This window comes from Phodopus roborovskii, unplaced genomic scaffold, assembly GCF_943737965.1.
Source record: "Phodopus roborovskii unplaced genomic scaffold, PHOROB, whole genome shotgun sequence".
Lineage (NCBI taxonomy): Eukaryota > Metazoa > Chordata > Mammalia > Rodentia > Cricetidae > Phodopus > Phodopus roborovskii.
Window position 1 is genome coordinate 14,962,907 of NW_026125295.1, and position 21,229 is coordinate 14,984,135.

At 43.5% G+C, this 21,229-nt stretch overlaps 1 protein-coding gene across 8 annotated transcripts in view; it reads left to right on the forward strand.

The window, feature by feature from the left end:
- The window catches only part of Dock3 (dedicator of cytokinesis 3), a 307,646-nt gene that overhangs the window by 279,357 nt on the left and 7,060 nt on the right, over window positions 1-21,229 (forward strand). For 3 of the 8 annotated variants that reach the window (XM_051205158.1, XM_051205167.1, XM_051205141.1), the window contains 11 exons: window positions 6,160-6,301; window positions 7,644-7,810; window positions 7,954-8,040; window positions 8,483-8,662; window positions 9,210-9,293; window positions 9,418-9,534; window positions 12,201-12,322; window positions 13,567-13,705; window positions 14,283-14,430; window positions 19,116-19,234; window positions 20,235-20,322. In XM_051205158.1, coding sequence (XP_051061115.1) covers window positions 6,160-6,301; window positions 7,644-7,810; window positions 7,954-8,040; window positions 8,483-8,662; window positions 9,210-9,293; window positions 9,418-9,534; window positions 12,201-12,322; window positions 13,567-13,705; window positions 14,283-14,430; window positions 19,116-19,234; window positions 20,235-20,322 — 1,393 coding nt within the window. The remainder of the gene's footprint in view (window positions 1-6,159; window positions 6,302-7,643; window positions 7,811-7,953; window positions 8,041-8,482; window positions 8,663-9,209; window positions 9,294-9,417; window positions 9,535-12,200; window positions 12,323-13,566; window positions 13,706-14,282; window positions 14,431-19,115; window positions 19,235-20,234; window positions 20,323-21,229) is intronic. The other 5 variants (XM_051205186.1, XM_051205149.1, XM_051205176.1 and 2 more) reach the window with 5 other exon arrangements.

Below are 21,229 nucleotides of genomic sequence, written 5' to 3' on the forward strand. Positions count from 1 at the left end.
CCAACATCTGCCTGTAGTGCCTGGAACATTAACCAGTAGCATTAGTTATAGCCCTGACCTCAACAGTACGCATACTGTTGGGTGTTTGTTTAAAGTGGTGGTTTTTTCCTTCTGAATGCACTGTAACCATATTGGCAGGATGGAGAATTGTTGGAGTAAAAGAACCTAGATGACATTACATTCAGTTCCCAGGTCCCTTTGAGAGTTCTATGAGCTAAGTTCAGCTATGAAAGATTAAGAAGCCATTTCCATGACACAAGATAACAACATCAACTTCTGTCTTTCAATGGGAGAAATATGTCCAAATGACTGACTGATCTAGAATAAACACACACAGTGCAGAAGGATAACTTGTGCATACATCTGGTGACAGTAGTTAAGCCACTATGAAGTAAAGGGTGGAAGTTAATCTTTATTTACAAGTCACTGCAAGATATGAAATTATGTATAGATACAAGAAACCCATTCTGAGGACAGACTTCATATAGTATGTGGTAGTTTGGAAATACTGTTCAAGTACAGTTTAATTTTTTTAATGCTACAGTAACAAACCACGTTATAAAAGAATTGTTAAGGCAGGCATAATGACACACACCTGTAAACCCAGCATTTTGAAGATGGAGGTAGGAAGAGCCTGACTTTCAGGCCAGCCTGAACTACACAGACCTTATTTACAGGGAAAAAAAAATACGTGTTAGAGAAACAGTAAGAAAAACTTAACTAAGTATAACAGATAATACAACAGACAATTTGTTGTATTTAAAATTAAGGTCCCAGTAGTGTCATCCTGAATTTGGAAAGTTAAAGCATTCAGAAGTAGTTTCTGACACGTTTTGATCCTTTGTTTGGTGTTGGTTTTTGAGACAGGGTCTCATGTTATCAAAGCTGACCTTGAGCTAATTATGTAGCTGAGACTGAATTTGAACTCCTCCTGGTCCTCCTGCCTCCACCTGTTGAGTGCTAAGAGCCTGGTACTATGCAGTGTTGCAAATCAAACCCAAGGCTTTGTTCATGCTACACAAAGTCCTCTATCAACTGAGCTATATCCCCAGCTCTTGGTCTTATCCTACTCAAGAAATATTTCTCAGTTAAGCTTGATAATGTTTTGTTCATAAACTTATTTTTATGGCTTTGTAGATTCTCAATTTTCTCTAAGACCACATATTCTTTAGTCACTATCCCAAGTTTCTCTGTAGGCTAAAAGATAATTGTAATGATTCACAATGACTAGTATGTTTTGAGAATCTTTCACAGTTAAAAATTCCTCAGGGTGTCTATTGTACTACAGTAAATGGAGTATACAATCTAGGCAACCCTTCCAAGACTCATATGGTCACAGTCTATATAGTTTCCTTTTGTAAATGAAAAATGAGACTAATCCATAATGTATAAATCTTGTTCCTGGTCCTGACAGCCATCTGTGATGCTTGACATTGTCCCTGTCACTTCCTTCTGAATATTATTATTTAAGGTTAGCAATCTGGGAAATATGGCAGATACTCCTGCACCTGTCATAACTTGAGTCCACTCATCTGTTCCAGTGACAATGTTCTCTATAGCTTTTAGCATGGAAGTTACAATTGGAAATTCACCAGATCCTAGAAGCTTCATAAGTTGAAGCCCAACTTGTGTTTGCATGACCATTTCATTGTGTTTGGATCATTGGTAAGGCAGGAAACATCCCAGCTAATGCTTCTGCTTCTGGATCTTCATGACACAGGAGATGAACTAAAAGTAGAGAAAATTTGTTCAACATCATCTAATGGGAGTGAAGGATTCTTAAAGTGACAAACATTTGAAGGTGTCCAGGTTATACCAGTACTACATATGAAATATAGTATGTCAGGAACTGCAGAAAACTAATAGTGGATCTGAGTAACTATGTATAAGAGAACTAAATCATCTTTTGCAGTATTTCCCACAGCCCATATAGCTGCTTACTAATGTGAGCCTGGGAAAATGCCAGCAGAAATAACCATAGCATTGGTCTCTTCTGATTTCCCATAAGCAGTGCTAGCACCCAAACAGATTCAAACAGACAAGGATTGTAATCAGTTCTGCCCAAGAAGGACACAAATTTTTAAATCAATCCTGCCTAGGTTATGTTGCTATGGGGATTTTTTTCCCTAGAAAACAATTTCCAAATGGCTTCAGTAGTTGTTTATATCTTTGTTGCTGTTTATATCTTTGATAATGCCATCGGCAGAACAATTCACAATTCCCTGGATGCTATAGTTTTCCTTCAGGGAAAAAAATGCCATCATCAGGAAACAAGCTTATAGTCTCCTTTACAGCACCTGGTTGTCTTCCCTAGCTTTTTCTTCTCCAGAGTAACTTCTGTCCAGTACCATTCCATTCCTATACTGTCATTTTCTGGTGAGTCCGCATTGGTAAGTCTGGGAATGAGAGACAAAGGGGGGAATTGCATAAGGGATTGATGCTTCATGGTGTAGAAATCAGGTTACAGAATATTTACTATGGCTCAGCCCAAAGGTAGTGTGTGACTCTATTTAATTCAAGTACAAACCATATGATCCAGTATCCTGGGCCTCTAGGCTGTATTCCATTGGCATTTATTGTTCTCAGATGACTTAAGTAAAGCTGTCCTTATGAATTATCCCTGGAGCCGCAGTGCACTAAAACTAGCTCTGATTGTCCCCAGTTCCAATGCTTAGTAAATTTCAATGTCCACAGACCACAGCCAACAGATGGAAAAGGTCACTAAACCCCTTTAATATATTTAAGATCTCCTTTGGAAAATTGCTTTAGCCAGTGAACAATAACAAGTTTAACATAATATCAAGAGTCTGCTGTTTCCCTGAGAGTTGGGGGACAGGGAATGACCCATTCTACAGAGTAGATGACATCTATGTTTTAGATGTAAAGTAGGTCAAATTTCACTTTTTCTAGGAAGTACTCATTTTTAGCTAAAAGAAAAACTTACCTAAATTGTAACAGGAAACTCTTCCTCCTTAATAATTATCCTTAGGAAGGTTCCAACTCTTCCAAAGATAAATTTTCTGAGGACTGACTTGGCTTCCTTGACATATAATGACTACCCAGCCCAGGCATTTCAGAAGCGGTAAATTTATTACTCAGATAATCAAAGATCCTATAATAGTCTGGTGTGGTGGTTTGTGCTCACAACCCCAACACTTGTGACCAAAGACAAATTGTATGTTCAAGGCCAGCCTAAGCTACACAGTAAGTTCTAGAGCAGTCTAGCCTCTTAAATAGGGAGACCCTGCCTAAATAAAGAAAACAGTGGAAACCAAATATAGTGGTGCACACTTGTAATCCTAGCGCTTGGGAGGTGGAGGCAGGATGATCAAAAGTTCATAGTGAGTTTGAGGCCAGTCTGAGCTACATGAGACCCTGTCCCATGTCTCCAAAAGGAAGGAAGGAAGGAAGGAAGGAAAGGAAGGAAGGAAGGAAGGAAGGAAGGAAGGAAGGAAGGAAGGAAGGAAGGGAAAAAGGAAAAAAATAATAATAGTTGAACTAAAGGTCAGTAAAAGAGATGGAAGGAACTAGGCAGCGGTGGTACACATCTTTAATCCCAGCACTCAGGAGGCACAGACAGGCAGTAAATTCAATACCTGTTGTCTCATGTTTCTGTCTTCCAAGCAAGAATACCCTATCAGATTCAAGCTCACTTTCACCTTCTCATGTACATGTCACAGAATATACAATGTCTCAGATTCTTAGAACTTTGGGACAAGAAGGCCTGGGCATAGAACCTATATTGTCTGCTTGCAAGTAAAAGTCTGGCTGTTCAGTGTTGTTCCAAAGGCTGCAGTCATGGGAGAGAATGTTAGAAAGTGCCATTTGTCAGTCCATCCCTTCTGTTTACAGAAAGGAGTTCTTGGCAGCTGATTCAAGCATACAGATTTCTCCTGGCTTGACCTCCTATCTTCCCTTCCTTAAGCTGCTCAGTTCTGTGGCAAGTGGAAATCGCTGGCACAGAGTGCAGAGTAGTGGCAACTAGATGTGCCTTCTTGTGGGGGTGCCTGCATGAGGGCACAAGTGACTGTGACCAACAAGCAGCCTCAAGGTCCGCACTTGTGTGCCTTCTCTTACTGGGCCTTCCCCATAAGGTTCAGCTCTTCCTCCCCATCCCTGGATACATGGGACATCCACTTCTTTAGCTCAGTTAGCTTGTTTCTCTGGGTTACCTGCTTCCCTCACCTCACAATTATGATTATCTACTAATCTTGAAGGAGTAGGGAAAATACCCAGTCTTCCTTTCTTGGGAGAACTCTTTTCACTTGATCCATGAACAGTTGCTTGTGGGGATTATTGTGTATGTTAGTGGATGTTCAGAAAGCCAGTTCTTCAAAGTTACAGTCAGCCTTCTCTGTCCATGGGTTCCACATCTGCAGATTCAACAGAACACACGTGAGGGAAAGTCACCCTGTATACAGACTTGTTTTTCCTTGTCATCATTCCATAATAATGCAATATGACAACAGTTTTATAGAACTTACATCCTGTTATTTTAAATACCCTAAAGATGATTTGACGTGTACAGGAAAATAAACTCTGCTTATATATGAAGGTAACCTTTATATAAGGGACTTGAGTTCTGTAGTCTGTAGAGTCTTTGCAGGTAATAGTTTTCCATTTTGATTCACTCAGATATATGGCTCAGTCTTTTGCGTTTACCCATAGATAGGATGGTGTCCTCCAAAGTCTAAGCCGTGACCAGTGCTGCCCTTATGATGCCTTGCCCCTTCTTCTGTCTCTCTTTCTTTTGTTCTTTACCTCCCTGTGAAACTTCCCCTTTCGCTAAGATATGTCAAAAAAAAAAAAAAAAAAGGCGGGGGTGGAGTTAGTGTGACTTGCCAAAGGGGCCTGGTGAGCCAGCTGGGTAGGCAGTGTGACTAATAGGCTTTTTAAATTTTTTGTTTGTATGAGTGTGTGTGTTTGTGTATAAGTGTATGGGCATGAGTGTGTACACATAGAGGCCAGAAAGGGGGCATCAGGTGTCCTTCTCAATCACTCTTTTTCCTATTCCCTATTTCCCTATTCCCTATTCCTGAACCTGGGTCTCACATTTTTTCCACTAGGCTGGAAGACAGCAAACCTCAGCAGTTCCTCTGTCCCTGCTCACCTCAGAGCTGGGATTATAGGTGTGCCTACAATACCCAATGTTACATGGGTGCCAGGATCTGAACTGTTGTTCCTCATGGTTGTGCAGCAAGAGCCACCTTTGAGCCACCTCTCTAGCCCTCCTACTAGTAGGTTTTATTGGGGCTTCTGGCTATTCATAGATGACCATTTGTGAGGTAGACAGAGCAACTGGAATTGAGGGTGTCTTGTTTACAAGGATATTTCATTCCTCAAAGAGAAAAACTGAGACCTAACCCAAACCAAATGTGTGCATGTCTGTAACCTCAGAATTCAGAAGGCTATGGCAGAAGGATCACCTCTAGTTCAAGGCTAACCTGGACTGTATAATGAGGCTGAAGGAGGTGAGGAAAGAAAGATCTACATTTGTTCTGCTTACGGAGAGAGTGATAGTGATTTGTTCTGCTGACATGTTTGCAAAGAATTTTGCTACCAAAAGGACTTATCAAGTGTAATAAATAATAGATACCTGCTGTATAAAGTTTAGGTACACATGGTCATTCCTAATTTAAAATTACTTTTCAACATTCATGGCACTCACTCTTTAACATACATTTGCCAGTCTTTCTAGCCACCCTCTCGCCAGTTCTACAAACATACATTATTTCCATCTATGCTTTCTCATAGTTTGGCTGTTGTTTGGGTTGTTATAATACACACAACTTTCTTGTTCCCACTCTTCTATACCAGGTTAATCAAGTGGACACTTTGGGTTTTTTTTTTTAAACATTGATTCTTCTAAAGTTCCTCCCCTATTTTGCTTTCCTTTCCTTAGTAAAGTATTCCTCCTTTCCCCAAGTTCCTGGATGCCTGTACATTCTCCCCAAGGATTGCCACTCCAAGGAACAATCATTTCTTCATCTGTCCCTCTCCCTTTTCAACTGTCATTTCTCCTAAGACAGGGACTGAGTACTATGTCCTGTTTAGTGCAAAGGAGGCTCCAATGTATGTTTAGGAATGAAAATTTCTTCTATGTAAAGATGGAGACAGGGTACATATAAGGCATAAAATGTACTTTCATGTTTTTGGCAGAACAAAGAATATGTGTGCCGTGGTCATGATTATGAGAGACTGGAAGCCTTCCAGCAGAGGATGCTCAGCGAGTTCCCACAAGCTGTTGCTATGCAGCACCCCAACCATCCTGATGATGCCATCCTACAATGTGATGCTCAGTGTATCTTTTGAAACTTGGTAGAATGGGAAGGGCTGGGATCCTGAGATGTAAGTCCCACCCACCAACCACTCATCTACCCTGTGGCTGGCCTCATACCTTTGTTTAGGTTACCTGCCATCCCAAATCTAAGTGTGTCTTTACCATTGAACCCACATTTAGCAAGATACTCAGTCCTTGCTATGCTATTAGCCATGGATGACCTCATAAGTTATAAGCTGAGCTTCAGGGACTAGTTGTCATGCTAGTCAATATCATGAGTTTAGTCTCCACCCTGGACTCTATGTGGCCTGGTCAGGTAGTCAGGGCCAATCACTGCATAAGATGACTGTGGTCCCAACAGGGCTCTTGGCATGGGTTTGCCACCTGCTCTGCTTTCCTGTGCAGTTTTTGTCCCTTGTCTTTGTTAAAATTCCTGTAGAAGAGTACCAGGGAGGAGATCGAGAATGCCTATGATTTGATAGCATCTGGAAGTTTCAGTGCAAACACTGGCCTGCCCCTCACTACCCACTTTACACATTGAAAGTTATATGCTCGTCACCAAATGGCAAACTTGTTCCAGAGAATAAACAGCAAGTAGACTGCCATTCATGTTCTCTTCACAAAGACCTCAGACAGTATTTTTATTAAAATGTTGTTTTGACTGGGCTGGAGGCATAGGCCTGTAATCCCAATTACTTGAGAAGCTAAAGCAGTAAGATACTGAGTTTAAGGTCTGTTTAATCTACAGGGTGAATTCAGTGTTAACCTGGGTAATTTAGTGAGACCCTGTGTCAAATACAAAAGAGGTCAGAGATGTAGCCCAGTGAATAAGCATTGAGTTATCATTCCCACCCCAAAGCCTTGGTTTCAAGCTCTAATGCCACAAAAAAGGAAGGAAGGAAGGACGAAGAGAGGGAGGGAGGAAGGGAAGGGAAGAAGAAAGGAAGGAAGAAAAAGAAAGAGGAAGGAAGGAAGAAAAAATAAAAGAAAAATGAAAAAACAAAAATAAAGGAAACAAAAAGTCTTTTTCATATAAAATCCATTTAGCTACAATGAACACTTATCCCTATGGTGTGGATACTACATCTCCTGCTTGTTGAATCCCTCTCCTGCATGGGCACTTGCCATCTCACCTTGGCCGAATGCTCATGACATTCACTGCTGTAGCAGGAGGGAAGGGGCAGATGGGGGGGTTTGTCTAACGCGTTTAGTTCTGATCTGCACCTCAGGATGCTGCTGCCTCCATTACAACACCCAGTAAGGAACAAGGCTGCAGTGTACATCATCAAGGAGAGGACAAGAGGCTAACACATCAATCATTTCCTTTGCCAAGTCTAGATGTTCTCCTTCACCTCATGTCCAGATTTACAGATCTATGCAGTGACACCTATTCCAGACTATGTGGATGTTCTACAAATGGATAGAGTACCTGATCGTGTCAAGAGCTTTTATCGTGTCAACAATGTGAGGAAATTTCGGTATGATAGACCTTTCCACAAAGGCCCCAAGGACAAAGAGAATGAATTCAAGGTAAACAATACAGGAAAGTGAGTACAATACATATAGCAAATCTAGGGGCACTCTTGGGAACTCATCGCTTTTGCATCCTTCCATTAGGGCAAGTATAGCAACACTTGTCTAATTTCTTACACTTGTCTGTGCCCTCCCTGCAGAGCCTGTGGATTGAACGTACCACATTGACACTGACCCACAGCTTGCCTGGCATTTCTCGGTGGTTTGAAGTGGAAAGGAGGGAACTGGTAAGCTAGGCCTCAGAAGGTTTAAACTTCCTAGCCACTCCTCAGCCCCATTTTTTAGGGAGCTTTCTCTAAGGACTAAAGAAAGAACAAACTCTGACCACCTACTGGCCTTAATTCTCTAAGGCCAATCCTATGCAGAAGCTTTGTTATTTTCTCATCTAGACCACAGGGCAGTCCTAAGCATCAGGTATTTTCAGTTTACAAATGAAAAAAAATAATTCTAGAGATTCTAGAAGCCAGAGATCCCTGACTTCAAAACTAATACTCCTCAGTATTCTGTGCACTTCCAAGTACCTGAAGTCAGAAAAGTAGAGAACACCTAGGAAGTCTCTGGACCACAGGAATGAGGAAGGAGGATTAGCATCACAAGTTATCACTCTCTGTTCTCAGGATATGATGAGGGGTTATTATCCCTGAGAAGACTCTGTGTGTGTGCCCACAGGTGGAGGTGAGCCCTCTGGAGAATGCCATCCAGGTAGTCGAGAATAAGAATCAGGAGCTTCGAGCTCTGATAAGCCAGTATCAACACAAACAAGTACATGGCAACATCAATCTGCTCAGCATGTGCCTGAATGGTGTCATTGATGCAGCTGTCAATGGAGGCATTGCGCGCTACCAGGAGGTAAGACGGAGACCTTGACCAGACTTAGTCAGTCTGCCAGGCTAAGAACACAGTTCATAGGCTCCTCTTCCCAAAGGTATGGTCTCCTTGGAAAACCTTCCAAGCTTGCCCTCTTCTGGATGAGGTGGTTCTGAGATAAAAGTTGTAAGCTCTTAGCCACTCTCTATTTCTGTAGCACAGATTTCTGTGGGGCTTCCCCCCACCCCAATCTCTGTCAGATGGATAATTCATATTATCATAGAAATTAAGTAACTTTCTGGGGCCCTTAAGAAACCCAGTCCTTCACGAAACAGACTACCTAAGAAACTGGTACACATCCTCAGGATACCAGCTCTGACTGACCTATCCAAGCCATCCAACCTTTGTGAGAAACTAGAGCTAGCCTCCAGCCTCAGGAGATTAGGCCACCTCTACTCTTTCCCAGGCACAGAAAACACACAATAGCTAACTGTTAGTAAAACACCTGTGAGGAAGCAACCTGGCTGCCTTTCAAGGGTTCCATCTAAACCTAGGAAGAGTCTTCATTACCTGAACTTTCTCTCCACAGGCCTTCTTTGATAAAGATTATATCTCCAAGCACCCGGGAGATGCTGAGAAGATTGCCCAGCTAAAAGAGCTAATGCAGGAACAGGTATGGCTTGTAGAGTTTGGAAAGTCCAAAGCCAGTGGGAAAAGTTACATACTACAAAATGACCCAGCTCTCAGAGGCTGCTTCCTGCTTATCAGAAAAAGGCCTTATTTTGCAATTCTCATAGGTCCATGTTCTTGGAGTTGGGCTGGCAGTCCATGAGAAGTTTGTGCATCCAGAAATGCGACCTCTGCATAAGAAGCTGATTGATCAGTTCCAGATGATGAGGGCCAGTCTATACCATGTAAGCTGATCCCATGCCTGCCCAGTAGAACCAACTTTCACTTCCTCTAGACATACCACGGTCAAAGAAAAGTAGGAGTGGAGTAAGCAGGAGAGAATCTAAACTTGTCACAGAGGGATGGGAGGTAAGGGTAATGGGTACTGTATCTAACCGAGGTACTCAGTATTCTCTCATCCGTTCACTCACTCCCAAGGAAGGAGTCAGATTTGGAGCAAAGAACATTTTTCTGGGCACCGTGCTAATAGAGTTTTCCACATGCAGAAAGAGCTCATATACAGGAATTTCTTTGGAGGTAGTTTTCTTACCAAGAACCTAAAGAATAAAGGCATGGCCTGAACTGGCCCTCTTGTCATCTCTGTTCTCTCTCTCCCTACCCATTTTCTTCTCCCTGTCTTTCATTCTTTCTTTCTTTCTTCCTATCTACCTTCCCTCCTTCCTTTCATTTCCTTCCCTCTAATTTCCTTTCTCCCCATCTAAGTTTCCTCCATAATGTCTTATGACCCAGGATCACATCTAAGAAAGTTTTTGGTAGGAAGTACTTTCATTCTGGCTTCTCTTAAAGGTGTCAGACAGTTCTAAGGCCACGGCAGCCCCCAGATTGTCTACCTATGGAGGGTGACCTGGCTCTTTACCCTCCATAGCAACTTTGGCCCAAGAAATACACACAGGCAAGACCTGTATTCCAGGATCAGCTTTCCTTGGCATGGTCGTAACATGGAATAATGGCTGATTGGAGTTGAGATGCAGGCAACCCTGAGCCCCTATTCACATCACATACCCTTATCCAGTTTTTAGCCACAAGGCTGACTAAATTATTTCTGGTGTAGACTTTCTGTTAAATATCCTGGCTTCCAGAGCTCAGTGGCCATGACCCAAATTACTTGCCAAGCTACTAAACTTGCTTCTCATTTTACTGAGGGCCACCAGGTATAAGTATTAGGGAAACAAAGAAATATATCACTGTCAGATGCTGCACCATGCTATCATAGAGAAGTTCCCTCTTTAGAGATGACATAAAGGCCTGGGGGTTGAACCATCCCAGGACTCAGTGAGTCTGCCCCGCCTGGAACTGGCCTGTGTTGTTCTTGGATGCCGCGGGTTGTAGTTCTCTTAGTGTCTCCAGACTCCCAGTGCAGGCCTCAGCCAATTCACTGCAAGAGTGGACAGCATGAAAAGCAGAATAGAGAAAGAAGTTCACCATAGTTTGAGAGACTGGCCCACTTTGCGGAGAAATTTCTATAGTTCATAAAATGTCCCCTTTTTGGTAGGGTTCTCCCGTGGCCTTTCAAAGTGAAACATGCAAAACATAAGTGGTTCCCTTTAAAACTGAGGTGGCTGGCTAGTGAAGAACATGAGCAACATTGCTGAATTGGATGGGGAACTCACCACACTACACTGCTTCCTGCCAATGTGGCTGGTCTCTGCTCTATACAGACTTTTCATCCCAACTGGCAGCCCTGGCAATCCTAGAGCCTGGCACCAGGGGAGGTTTCCTGCCACATCTCTATAGTCAGAACACTACAACAAAAGCACAAAGTGTTGTCCATACACATCAAGGTCCCTATTGTGCACTTTGAAGAAGCATACTGTAACACTGTGCCTGCTCTAGAAGAAGAGATTAGAAAATGTGCCACTTTAAGCCTACTCAGAAACATACCCAGTATATAAGAGCTTTTGTCCATAATATTTTATGAAGAACTTGAGAAAACCTGGATAAAGTTATGCTTTACAATTTCCTCATTGTCACCAGGCAGTGGTGGTGCACTTTAATCCCAGCACTCAGGAGGCAGAGACAGGCAGATCTCGTTAGAGGCCAACATGGTCTACATAGTAAGTTCTAGCACAGCCAGGAACATTACACAGAGAAACCTTGTTTCAAAAACAAAAAACAAACAACAACAACAACAAAAAACAAAAGAAACAACAACAAAATATCCTCATTGTCACAGAGACAGAGACCATTATGCTTTCTGTCACCCAGCAGGAAGTTAGATTAGAAGTTTCTGCCAAGAAGTGTACATACTTAGCAAGAATTTAATTATGCTGAAATACAACTGTGCTGTTTTCAGGGACTTACATCAGAACTTTGTTTCCTGTTTCTCTATAGACTGTGTCTCAGGCAACTTCACTCAGATCACTAAGAGCTGAGCCATTTAGCAATCCAATGAAATCCAGCACCAGTTCTTTTTTTGTTTTTTATATATTATTTATTATTTTTTCTTATTTTACATATTGATCCCAGTTCCCTCTCCCTCCCTCTCATGCCCCCCAGCCTCCCCATCCCATCCTCCCTTATCCCCCCCCCACTAGAACCAGTTCTTATGTAAGAGTTTGTATTGAGTGGCAGCTGATAAATTCTTCCTCTCCTCTTCCCCAGTCATTGTTCTACTTACTGTGAGAGGATGTCTGTTAACACTCTCTGCTGAACTCAGATTCACTGCAGCCTATTCCAGATGTGTGTCTCTATAGCATCTGCTCTAGGCTCCAGTACACTTGCAGGGGTATTTAGAAAGAAGATGTGATTGTCCAGAAGAAACCAGTGGTATATCCTATGGTTCTATTTTTGTTTGTTCATTTGTTTTACATTTTTTACCAACTGTCAGCTCATCTATCCTACCCCTTATCTATTCATTGCAATCTATGAATGAGCATTCGTTTCTTAACAGGAGTTTCCAGGTTTGGATAAGCTAAGTCCTGCATGCTCAGGCACCAGCACACCACGGGGAAATGTTCTGGCATCCCATAGCCCCATGAGCCCTGAGAACATGAAGATGACCCACAGGCACAGGTATGGCATTAGGCCTGGGGAGGCTTCCTCCAGAGAGGCGGGTCTAGGAGGGAGACATCAGAGGGAAAGAGCTGCAGAGGGTGCTTGTGTACTTACATCCCCTTTTATCCCCTAACCCCAGCCTTGCCTCAGTCAGCCCCTGCACTAGTTAATCAATGCCATCTGACCTGCATCTAAGTAGTCAGATTATCCTACATAACAGAAGCATGCATATGGTATCATAGGTACACAGAGGAGGGGACATTGGGACAAGTCTTAAAGGACAGACAGAAGTTTACTAGGCAGTGAAGAGTTCAGGTTAGAAGAGTGACGGGACAAGATCCAGGCAAAAGAACATACAAATGCATGGTGTGAATAATGCCACCTGGCCGGTACTGTGAGTACAGGTAAGAGCTGAGTAGAGGTTAAGAGGCAGAAGTGCAGAATTCCTTAGCATGGTAGGGGGCAGGGACAGCTGGGTATGGGCCTTGTTCATATATGCCTTTGAACATGACCCCAAAGAGAATGAAGAACTTTTATTGTTTTCAAGGAAGAGAATAATGGTGATGGTATGGGCATTCAAGTAATGACTGCTTAAAATTCAAGAAGTCTGACCTGAGCAGGCTTTAGTGAGAAAACTCAAAACCTTTGGTATAGGAAAGCCAGGTTTAAGAAAGGAAACTAGTTCACGGAGTCTCTCACTTAGATTTATTTTCCTGTGTGAGCAGCAACCCAGAAGAGTGGCTACTCAGCAAATAAGAACAGGAACAAATGAACAAAAGGCCTCCTGGTATTGATAGAGGGCAGAAATCCACAGAGAGTTAGTTTACAACTATCTCTTTGATAGTGTCTTCACACCAGTAAGACCCCTCTGATCTCAGAGCAGATCTCTTAATAGTGTATGCTGGCTTAGACACTATTCAAACTGATACTCCATAGAAAGGATATAGGATTTTTTATCTGATTTATCATCTCTCTTTCATTCCTCTTGTTATACTGCTAATGCCTTCATACTGAATGGCTATCATCCATTTAACTCTGAGGATTGTACTAGCATAAGCCTTCTCAGGCCAGTGGCAGAGTGGAGCTCAGGATCCAATCTTTTAGACCTCAGACAGATATGAACATTGCCTATAGAACCCTCCAAACCAGTGCTGGTTAAGGGTGTATATCACTGTCTCACAAATCTCTCGATTTCTCATACTGCCTAGCATGCTTTCTTAGCTATTGCCTGATTCTTCCCTATTTCCTACTCTTGTTCACAGCCCCATGAACTTAATGGGCACAGGCCGTCATTCATCATCCTCTCTCTCCTCACATGCATCCAGTGAAGCAGGAAACATGGTGATGATGGGTGACAGCTCTATGGGTGAAGCTCCTGAAGATCTCTACCACCACATGCAGGTACCTGAGCTATACAAGAATGAGCAGGGTATCATGGCTAGAGGACTTGCCTTTCTGGAGTCTGGTCTGATGGCTGGAAACTATCAAGTTCTGTAGTTCCTGGATTCAGAACACACTTTTCCATAGCTAGCAAGGCAGCCTTCTTTCTACATACCATCCCAAGCCTTAGTTCCTATGCCTTATTTTTTGCAAGCAGGAATTCTAGCTTCAGACCTAGCTGCTATTACAGATTACATGGAAGAGATCTTCTGCCAAATTAGACTCCTGCTTTGCAGTCCTGATAGCTAAGCCCTACATTCTTCTCCATGTGCAGCTCTATAAAGACAACACAACTGTCTTGCTTTATATGGGTGGTATGGGTAATCCTTAGTGCTTGCCATTAGTCCAGCCTCCAGCAGGGTTCAGAATACAGAATCAGTTACTTGGCCTGGGTACTTCAGGACATGAATACATAAGCCAGTGTGCTCTCTCTCTCTCTCTCTCTCTCTCTCTCTCTCTCTCTCTCTCTCTCTCTCTCTCTCTCTCTCAGCTTTAGAGTACTGATCATTCAGAAGGCTGATGTTTTTTTCCTTTGCAGCTTGCATATCACAACCCCAGGTACCAGGGCTCAGTCACCAACGTCTCTGTTCTATCCTCATCCCAGGCAAGCCCTTCCTCCTCCAGCCTGAGTTCCACTCATTCAGCACCATCCCAGATGATTACCTCTGCCCCTTCTAGCACCCGAGGTAAGGATGACAAGATGTTACTTGCTGAAGGAGAATGGGAAGTTCTGTAAACCCCACATGTCTTCCTTTCATCTGTGCCTGTCTGTATCTTTGAGAGTGACCTTATTGTCACCAAGGGACACTGAGTCCTTTTTATAGATTGAAAAAAAAAATTTAAAAGCAGACATAGAAGAAAAATCAAAGGCAATTTAATTGGAGTTAGAGAAAATAACAGAGCAAGTAAGCTGGAGTTCTCACCAGCTGCCTGAAGGAGAGAGATGGAAGGGGGAAGAGAAAGTTACTCTTTCCAAGTTAGAAGGTTCAGCACTGTAAATCTACAAGAAGCTGCGATGAGGAGTGGGAATCACTGGGGTAGGGTTGCTGGGAGAGGGCATGCCCAGAATTTCAGAGAAGTGGGTTTATGATTGAGTAGCTGTCTATCTCTAATAGAATGCAAAGTAACAAAGATGAGTTAGAAAACAAGTTGAGGACAAAAGAGAACTGAGAGGGTCCAGAGCCTTTATGGTTGGGATGGGAAGGTGATTTTTTTTTTTTTTTTTTTGTGTGTGTGTGTGTGTTTTGGATTTTGTTTTGAGATAGATTCTCACTTTGCAGCCCTAGCTAGCCTGGAACTCAATCACTGTGTAGATCCACCTGCTTCTGCCTCCCAAAAACTGGAATTAAAGGTATGCCACAATGCTTGGCCTGCTTGTGTAGTTTTATTGATGGAGTGCAAAATTGCCTTCCTAAGGGAGTGAGTGACATAGGCCTTGAGTGTGAAGCCTTTTGGACCCACTAAGGGAGGAATAAGTGAGTTTGGCTTAGCCTTGTGGTTCGATAGCCTAGAATAGAAGTGATAACTGTCTGCATTTTCTGTTGTCAGTTTTACCTTCTTTATTTCTTTGCTTTGGGCCAGCAATGAATAAACAACAGCATATGTTGCTGTCAATTTTTCTTTTGGCTTTGTTTGTTTGAGGCCAGTTTGAAGCCCTTGTCACTGATTTAGCTAGGAACCAAACTCGGGTTTTCTGAAGATCAGCGGGTGTTCTTAACTACTGAGCCATCTCTCCAGCCCTGATACTGCTTGACATTGTTCTGTGCTGTGGCTGCTATTAGAGACAGGCTAGCTGTTACCACCTGTATTGGTTACTATTATCAGTGCTGTCACTAAGTACCTGACAAGCAACTTGAGGAAGAGTTTATTTTGACTGTCAATATGAAGGTATTGCAGCAGGAGTGTAAGGTAGCTGGTACAATCACTGGCTTCCCCCTGTTTTGTTTTGTTTTTTTTTTTTATTCAGCTTAGGTCTTTGGCCCATGGGGTGGGTGGTCCTGCCTCACAGCTTTCTATACCCAGAAGCCTGTCTTGTAGGTGATCCTTAAGCCAATAACAATAAGATTACCCCTTACACTATCATTTGTCCTTGTAGCCAACTTGTAACAGATTTGGTCCCTCATAAGCTTTTATTGGTGCACAGTGGAGAGTCTGCATGGCTCTTGTCTAATGAACACATCAGAGTAAAACAGGAAAATTTTCTCCTGCTTATCTCTTTTTTCTTTCTAATGTCTTTGTTATCTGTTGCTGCATAATATAAAGTGTTCTCAAAACTTAGATATATTAAAACAGTTGTTTCTTAGAATTGTAAATTAACAGCATGTTTCTTGAGGAGTGGAACACACAGTTGAGGAAGGGAGTCATTGATGATCACCATTTTTAGAGACAAGCTCCCACAATGGCTGACCTGCAGACTATTATTACACAGAGGACAGTTGAGAAAAGTGCCTTCCCTCTCTGAGGCATTAAGTATATAAATAAACAAAATGCTTTAAATAGAACTTGACCCAAAGTAGGGAACTAAGAGCAAGGGCAGAAGCAGTGAGAAAGAAAGGGAGCCACTTTTGACTGCAGTGTGCCTGTACTCTATATCCCAGCCATCTGGGGAAAGCTGCGCACCCACAGCTGTCAGGCACAGTGCTGACCTTTGGGGGAAGACAGACTGCATGGGGCCAGTGAGACGGTTCAGTGAGTAAATGCACTTGTCACATGGATCTGCATTACCTGAGTTCAAGCCCCAGTACCCACAGTGGCAGGAAAGAATTGACTCCCAGAAGTTGTTCTCTGACCTCCACTCACATACTGGGGCCTGTGTATGTTATCAATAGCACACAATTCAAAAATAAATAGTTTTTAAAAAGACTGTACAACAACATAGGGTAAGACAGATGATTTCAAATAAATGTAGCAATGTAATAATAGATGCACTGTTGACAAGCAAGGCAGTGAAGGATCTGTTCGTTCATTAATGGCCCTTGTTACCAGTGAGGGGAAAGCTTCCTTGAATAAGGTCTGGAATGGAATCACCTTCCTTACTCCTAAGTCATAAGACCATTGTCCTTCCTTGACACCCTATGTTATGACTCCTGTAACTGGAAATCTGTAAGATCAATGGCCTGCAAAGGACAGTCTAAGTCTTTGTAAGTCCATGGCTCCCCCTGCTGGTCTAAAGGCTGATCAGGCCTGGGAAATAGATTTGTAATCCAGTGGCACTAGGACCCAACTTCCCTATTGGAGTGCAACTGAAGTAGTTCAAAAGCTCCATGAACAGACAAGCCCTCCTGATAGAATGTATTGATGAAAGTCAACATCACCCTGTCACGCCAAGGGATTGGCTGCCAAGGGCATAGAAAAGTGAGGTGGCTGAATTGGAGAAAGCTAGCACACAGTACTCCTTTGTATAATACACCAGGGGCCCCCACACTTGAATGTCAGTCCTTGCCAGAGCCCCAGGCCTTCAGCATGAATCAAGGCAGCACATAGGATGCACAGTTGGTCTCACTCGCCATGCTTCCTGAGGTGAGAGAATATAGCCCAAGGGAAGCAATCCCAACCCAACTTCCTGGTGTGCAATAGATACTAAATAGACTTTCTGAGGGAGCTCATGTCAAAATGATGTTTGTGTTTGTCGCAGGCAAACATAGAGGTTTCCCACAGGCTTAGAGGTATTCACAGTCTCAACTGAGAAGGCAGAGACAAATCAGTGCGATTTGGAGCTTCTTTAAACCTTTCTTTTCTTTACATAGCCATCTTCTTGAGATTGCCTAAAAACACAAATTTTAAAAGAGAATAAAAAAGTCAAAATTCTAAATAGCCATGTTCTATGCATCCCTTTACTAATAAAGGGTATTATAAAAGCAGAAAGTCCTAAAGCCAGTCCAGAGGTTCTCTCAGAACAGCTACAGAAAAAGTTACAAAATACCTGGGAAAGTTACATCGCTGCTATTTATGCAGAATTTTTAGACTAAAATGAATGCCTGGACTTCTTACGGACCCCTGCCGTAAGCTGGCTGAAGATCTGCTTTTGCTTTGATTTGTTGGAGTTTTTTGTTTGTTTTTTGTTTTTTTAGTACAAGCACCACAGGCCTAGGGGAGAGTCCTAGAAAGAGTGGTTTCAGGACCTCAGAGGCCCTCTAGGAGCTACAGGCTCACCTCTCAGCTGCAGCCCATAGGCTAGTCTCCACTATCAGCTTTCTCAGAGCTGAGTCAGCCAGCAGCATTGAGGTCCAGACGACTTTGCCCTGGAGGGACATCTAATACAGGAATAGTGTGCGTTTGCAGAACTGTTCATATTACCTTCCCACGGGAAAGCCAGCACACTGTCTTACTGTTTTTATAGTGTTCTTAAAACCCCCGGATGGGAAGGCCTTCAGTGCTTTAATAACTCCTCAGCCAGCAGCCAGCAGTGGCTTCATAGAAAAAGGACATGAAAAGCAACAAAAGGAAAATAACTTGAAATAAGTCAACTCAAGAGCCTGTGACTACCTGAATGGTAGTGGTGCATACCTTTAATCCCAGCACTCAGGACAGGCAGATCTCTGAGTTCACTGCCAGCCTGGTCTACTGAGCAAGTTTCAGGACAGACAGACAGACAGACAGACAGACAGGCCGTATGGGAGCATGTGTGCGCACGCGTGTGCGCGTGTGCGCGCGCGCACACACACACACACACACACACACACACACACACACGGCCTGATTCTAAGTTCCTTGCCTTCTGGTTGGTTCCATGCCCCTGAACTTAAGGGCCAGCAAGTATTACCTGTATACAGGGCCCTGGGCTTCCAACTAGCCTAGCTTTAGAGCTGCAGTATATCCAACAAGTAGGCAGAATCAAGACAGTGGGAACCTACCATCTGGAAGGGATATGCCAAAAAGGTAGTAGGAAGCCAGCTGAAAATAGAACCACGGGTGTTTGGAGAAGGTAAGTGTATGTGTAGACCCAGTATGTCAAGTCAGAACTATGTAGTTGTTATTCCAAGTGTCTCTTGTCTTTGTGTGATGGTACCATCACAAGCTGGTTTTGGCCAACACCTAGGACCTCTAGAAGAGCCTGGTGTTCAGGCCATACTGCTGCCCTGAGAACACAAGGTTCAGAATCCCCAAGCACCCTGCACCAGGCCTCAACTCTCCTTACCCTTTACCTCCAGGTATGGTGGTAGCCTCTGTCAGTGGGTATACCTCAGCCAAGATACCAGATACAATCTTCACCATCACATCACTAGATCTGCTTCATTCCTCTTGTGTTTTGCTGAGTTTACCCTAACTATAAAGGATACCTACCCTAGTCCCAAGTCCTAAGGATGCCTGGCTACTGAGCCCTCCATCTGTGGTTTGTCATCTGTTCGTGATTGTTCTCACTTGGTTACAGGCTCTCCCTCTCTGCCAGATAAGTACCGACATGCCCGGGAAATGATGTTGCTGTTGCCCACACATCGGGACCGCCCAAGCAGTGCCATGTATCCCACAGCTATCCTAGAGAATGGACAGGTAGCAGACCTATCCTTGACTAACTGTCCTTTGCTACAAGTGTGTTAGCTTGGGCTCCCTCATTGCATTTGCTAAACCTTTGCATGCACAGTCTTGCATGCCTCCCTCATTCTGTTATAAGCTGTTGGACTCCTAGTTGGGGAGGACAGTGAATCTGAGGACCAGAAATCCAGTCAGAGTGCAGGTATAAGTAGACTGGCTACAGTATTGGAACTTTACCTCATTGGGTGGCTTCCTAAACCTCTGCTCAGCTTTCTGAACTACTGGTTCCCTATTCCTCTGGCATAAAACACCAGGTTTTTATAACATCCGAGGAGGCTGTAGTAAACATGGGTAGGAAGAAGTCTGTATCTTCCTAGGGTTGCCTTCCTCACATAGTTCTCTAGACACCCTGCTTGGACCAGCAAGTAACATGTGACCCTGTGCAGTTTGCCCCTACCTTTCTACCCAAGCCCATAAAAGTCACTTCCAGGTAACTGTCCTAGGCCCAAAGTGCCAGGAGTTTCTCAGTGGCACCCCTCTGCCAGGCAGAGAGCAGATCTGATGGAAATTGCTCAGAAAAGTAATACGACCTGCAAACTCCAGGTTTGGGTGCTGCCTTTCTTTCCCCTTAGTGCCAACCTGGATCTGGGTGGGGCCCTCCAAGAATTAAGACCTATCTGTGATTATGGAGCAGACAGACTTTTTAAATCCTGTCAGTGGTCTCCCTGGCAACTAGAAAGATGTGACAGTTAAATAATGGAAGGTACCTATGTCCTGCACAAGACAACCTGGGTAATGCCTCAAATATCCATGGCAGTGCTCAGATGCAAATACCTGGACTGTTGTAACAGCCTTCCCAGGACTGAGACGCTATCAGCACATCTCAAGCATGAGCCATCTTACTGTTTGGATATCGTCATCTGAGCTTAGAATGTCCTGGCTCTTGTAGTCTACCACCCTGCTTCTCAGATGTAGCTGGCTGCTTTTACACTCTTTGATATTTTTCTCCTTCCCTCAGCCACCAAACTTCCAGCGAGCCCTGTTCCAGCAAGTAGTTGGAGCCTGTAAACCCTGCAGTGATCCCAATCTGTCTATGGCTGAAAAAGGTATTTTCCTCTCTCTAGGAGATCTCTCATGTTTGTCCCATCTTGAGTGTCTTACTCTTGTTCCTGAGTTACCAACTAAATGTCCAGTCCTGAGCCACGACCCATTGCCCAGGTCTGTCTACCTAGAAATAGTGCTGACCAACTCCTCAGGTCACCATTTAGATCACACATGGCCTGGAACCTGTTTGTCTGTCTGTATCTCCCTCCCTCCTGGGCTCATCTTCAGAGAGGCCCAGCTGCCATCTGCCTTGAGTAATTTGTTATAACTCTGGCTGCTATTGGCATCTACTCTCCTAGGTTCTTTCTAGCTTGGTAGTCCCTCTGGGGCTTCAGAAACTTCTCCTTGAGCTCAGAATGGACCGGCACCAATGAAAGCCCCAAAGCAATAGAAAATATACTACAGTGAAAGCAAGTTTCTACAGGGAAAGCTCTGGGTGTTTAGCCACTCTGGTCAGCGACTACTGTGTCTGTACTACACTATGCCATTGAGAAACTCTACCTAGAACTGCAGCTTTATAGATGGTGCCACATTACCCCGTGTTCTCAAGCTGATGTGAGAACCAGCAGCCACCCTCTATAACCTTGACTGAAGCCCCAGACACCTAAATTAATTTTAGCACAGCAGTACCTAAATGGGGACCATGTTGAGCTTGGCTGTCAGCCAGAACCTGGTCCCATAGTTCTCTCCTCTCCTCCATCTGCTGTGCTAAATGTATGTTCACTTCCCACCAATATGGTCTACTGCCCCTTAGTCCATCAGACCATGTCCCTTCAAAGCTTTCATCGTGTTGTCACTGCACCTGCTTACCAAGTGCTGTCTGCTGTCTCCACTGTCATTATTACCCCTCTTGATTGTTGTAGAGGACAAACTCTGTGTCCTTTTTAAGGAGTCCAAACACTGGGTCCA